The sequence below is a fragment of the Suricata suricatta genome, chromosome 3, assembly GCF_006229205.1.
Source record: "Suricata suricatta isolate VVHF042 chromosome 3, meerkat_22Aug2017_6uvM2_HiC, whole genome shotgun sequence".
Lineage (NCBI taxonomy): Eukaryota > Metazoa > Chordata > Mammalia > Carnivora > Herpestidae > Suricata > Suricata suricatta.
The window spans coordinates 175,157,522-175,161,584 of NC_043702.1; the positions used below are offsets into that span (position 1 = coordinate 175,157,522).

Sequence of the window (4,063 nt, forward strand, 5' to 3'; positions counted from 1 at the left end):
CCCCGGCTCACAGAGGCCCGAGGAGGGCAGGCGGCCGGGCCGCGGCCGCACCCCAGTGGCTGGCAGAGCTGGGGTCTGAACCCAAGCCCGCCTGGCGGCCCTCCCCCGGCCCCGGCTCACCTGGGTGGGGGCGGGCGCCCCGGGCTCGGCTGAGGGGCTCCCGGGTTCTGTGGGCAGAAGAGCCACGTTAACGGTGAGCGGCCGCCGCTCCCAGGGCGCGGCTGGATGAGCAGCCGCCTCGACTGTAAATAAGTCCGCAAGTTACATGACTCCGTAAGTTATGATACAGACGCAAATCGTGACCGTCCTTAAAAATAAAGGAGAAAACGTGACAAACGCGCAGCCAGGGAGGCTCACGCGGTCGCCGTAAAGTCCCTGAAGAGCTTCGGGTCGCACACTGTACGCCCACGGGCACTCGCACAGGGAGCAAACAGAAGAACACGTCACCGGAGGGAAGCGCTATTAACATTTTAATTTTTTTAATTTTTTTTTTGATACAGAGACAGAGCATGAGAGAGAAGGAGACACAGAACCGGAAGCAGGCTCCAGGCTCTGAGCTAGCTGTCAGCACAGAGCCTGATGTGGGGCTCGAACCCACGAACGTGAGATCTGGCCTGAGCCGAAGTCAGAGGCTTAATCGACTGAGCCACCCAGGCGCCCCAACATTTTAATTTTTTTTTAATGTTTATTTTTGAAAGAGAGACAGAGTGTGAGTGGGGAAGGGCAGAGAGAGAGAGACGACAGAGAATCTGAAGCAGGCGCCAGGCTCTGAGCCGGATGCAGGACTCGAACCCATGAACTGAGATCATGACCTGGGCCTCCCAGGTGCCCAGCGTTTTAATTCTCTCCTATTCACCTTTCGCAATAGGAACATGTGAACAAGCTCTCCTCTGCCTGGGTGGGTTGTGGCTTTGCCCAGGAAGGGCCAAGGAGGCCCCCCTTCCCAGGAGGCCCGCCCCCTAACCTGCCCCAGGAGGCCAGGCCTCAAAGCCAGAGCAGTGACAGGCCCGCCTCTGGGACAGGCGTGGCCTGGAGGGCCCAGGGGCTGAGCTGTGACAGGCCAAGCGTGGAATGCTCTGGGGTTTGAATATTTTCCTTCCAGTCCATCATTTTTCCGGTGAGAAGTTAAAAACAGTACGGAAATAGTTTACAGGAGGGGTGGAGCCTCCCTGAGCCAGGAGGAGAGTAAGGAGCCGGAGAAGGTGGCCCTGCTTCCGCGCAGGCAGGACAGTGCTGTCCCGCAGGGGGAGGAACACACACCGCACCCTCCTGCTGTGCAGAGGAAACAGAGCCCAGAGAGGGAAAGCAGTAGTCCAAGGTCACACAGCAAGTCAGCCGGAGATCAGCCAGGGGAGGACGCGGTGGACCCAGGCTCCCGGAAGAACAGGCAGACGCACAGGTGACAGAGGCCGGGCACGGGGCACAGGGCACGGGGCACTAAAGAAAGCTAAAACCAGCCCCGCCCAGGAAATACAGCCCACCAGAGACCGCCACACTCCCTTGATGTGTGGCCTCAGAACCTCGGGAAGGGGACCCAGACATCGGGGGCTTGAAAGGCTCTAGCGGGGCACCGTGGGGGCACGGTCGGTTAAGCATCTGACTCTTGGTTTCGGCTCAGGTCATGACAGCGTGAGTTCGAGCCCTCAGCAGGCTCAGGGCTGACAGCACGGAGCCCATTTGGGATTCTCTCTCCCTCTCTCTGTGGCCCCTCCCAGCTCATTTTCCGCCCTCCCCCCAATTAAGGAAATAAATAAACATTAACAAAATACTGTCAGACCATTCGGCCCCCAGAGAGAGAAGGTCAAGTAACGTTTGCGCGGTTACGAATTACACCCTGGGGCTCAGGGCAGGGGGTCAACAGCACCGGCCGACCCCCACGGACGCTGCCGGGACCAGCCTCTGCGGACGGCCCGACGCACCTGTCCGAGGGTCCAGGCGCCTTTCGTCCGGTCCCACTTTACAGTCAGTGTCCCCGGGGGGCAGGTTTACAAAGACACTGAGGCTCAGAGACACGTCACCCATAAGCGTTTCTGTTCCTAACGCCTCCCTGCAGCCAGTGAGCTGGCTGGAGAGAGAGGGGCCCCCGTGGCGGCAGCGGTAACGAGAGCCCCTGATTATTAAGCGCTTACTGTGTGCCAGCCTCCCGCTCCGCCTGCCTTAGGGAGCTCGGCCGCACCAAGCTCCGGGAGGGCATCCCTCGCCCCCGTTCAACGGGCGGGGCCAAGCCCGTGTGGCCAATAACTCGTCCCGAGTTCTGTAAGAACTCAGTGACAAATCTTTCTGGCTCTAAGAACGACCTTTTTCTCCTTTATTTTAAAACATCTCTAGACTGAACATTTCTCAGATTCAGAGACTAGGTCTTACTTGTCTCTGAGAACCTAGGATGGAACACATTTTTCTCAAGAACCGTGTAGTTGGTAAAATTTTGATTATGGAAAGGCACTTAGGGAAAACACTATCTGAAAGGCTGAGTGCGGGTGCCGCCGCGCATTTTCCTCGTCTGAGTATTTCCAGGGCGCGTCCGCGTCCGCGTCCGCCACAAAGTTAGTGACCGGAGGGCCACACGGCAGTTCTGGGGTTCCGTTCACACGACTTCTTCAAACAAGAAACTTCTTTCCATTGACTTGAGGGTCAGTCTGAGTTTGCTTGCTTGGGTTTTGAACAGAAAAGTCCCGTAAAAGACGGCAGAGGCCTTCAGGACAGAATAAATCATCTCGGTCTAGACCGCAAGCCTCCTGCTCTCAGACACGGTTTCTTCATTTCTGGCCAGGCGGGCGGCCTCCTCCCGGGCAGGTCACCTGAGATCACACACGCAGGAAGGACCCCAGCCTGGCGCACGGTACTGGTGTTAAAATGGCCCAGGGGTGCCCGGGTGGCTCAGTCAGCTGAGTGTCTGCCTTCGGCTCAGGTCATGATCTCATGGATCACGCTGGAGCGCCGTGTCGGGCTCTGCGCTGACAGTTTGGAGCCTGGAGCTGCTTCGGATTCTTCGGATTCTGGGTCGCCCTCTCTGTCTGCCCCTCCCCCGCTCATGCTCTGTTTCTGTCTCAGTAATAAACATACATTTTAAAAAATTTAAATAACTAAACAAACAAAAATATTTTTTCTTTAAATAATAACAAGTCCTGGGGACGTGACACAGCGCAGTGGCCACAGCAAACGGTGTCACGTTGCTATCTGAGACTAAGAGACTGGATCTCGGAGTTCTCAGGAAAGAGGTATTTGTGACTATGCGCGGTGACGGACCGAAGCAGCGTGATCGTCACGCAGCAACGGATACACGTATCAAATCAGGGGGCGCCTGGGCGGCTCCGTCGGTTAGGTGTCGACCTCGGCTCAGGTGATGATCTCACGGTTCGTGAGTTCAAGCCCCAGGTCAGGCTCTGGGCTGTCAGCTGCTTCGGATTCTGTGTCTCCTTCTCTCTCTGCCCTTCCCTTGCTCATTCTCTCTCTCTCTCTCTCTCTCTCTCTCTCTCTCTCTCTCTCTCTCTCTCAAAAATAAATTTAAAAATTTTAAAATATATCAAATCATTGAATTGTACATCTAAAACTAATACGATGCGATAATGTCTATTATACCTCAACAAAACTGGGGAGGGGGCGCAGAGAACAGACATTTCTTTCTCACAAAATAATTTAAATTGCACACAATGACCTGGAGGGCAGGGCTCAGAGGCAGGAGTACAGAGACGGAAACAGAAGTGGGCCAAGAATGAAAAGCAGAAAAAGAAAGAAAAGGTGGCCAAGGTTGCAGAGAGATGAGGGTACAGGGAGAGAAGGATGAACCTCAGAGCCAGATGCCTGCGGAAGGGGCCAGGGGGCAGCTGGCTGCAGGCCCTCCCACCTCACCCCTTCTTTTACGCACGGTGAAAAGTGGCAATATGGCCACAGCTGCTTTTCACTTAACTATTCACATCCGTACGAAGCAAAATGAAAAGCTGGCACCTTAGACGGTCCCAGAGCTCTCTTCTGAAATTGTCGCAGCAGCGGACGCCCAGGCCCAGCAGCAGCGGACGCCCGGGCCCAGCAGCAGCGGACGCCCGGGCCCAGCAGCGGACGCCCG

The 4,063-nt window shown here is 56.1% G+C and overlaps 1 protein-coding gene across 3 annotated transcripts in view; it reads right to left on the reverse strand.

Moving 5' to 3' along the window:
- IL6R (interleukin 6 receptor) overlaps positions 1–4,063 on the reverse strand; it is a 17,303-nt gene that overhangs the window by 8,730 nt on the left and 4,510 nt on the right. For 2 of the 3 annotated variants that reach the window (XM_029936070.1, XM_029936068.1), the window contains exon 6: positions 121–242. In XM_029936070.1, coding sequence (XP_029791930.1) covers positions 121–242 — 122 coding nt within the window. The remainder of the gene's footprint in view (positions 1–120; positions 243–4,063) is intronic. The other variant, XM_029936069.1, reaches the window with a different exon arrangement.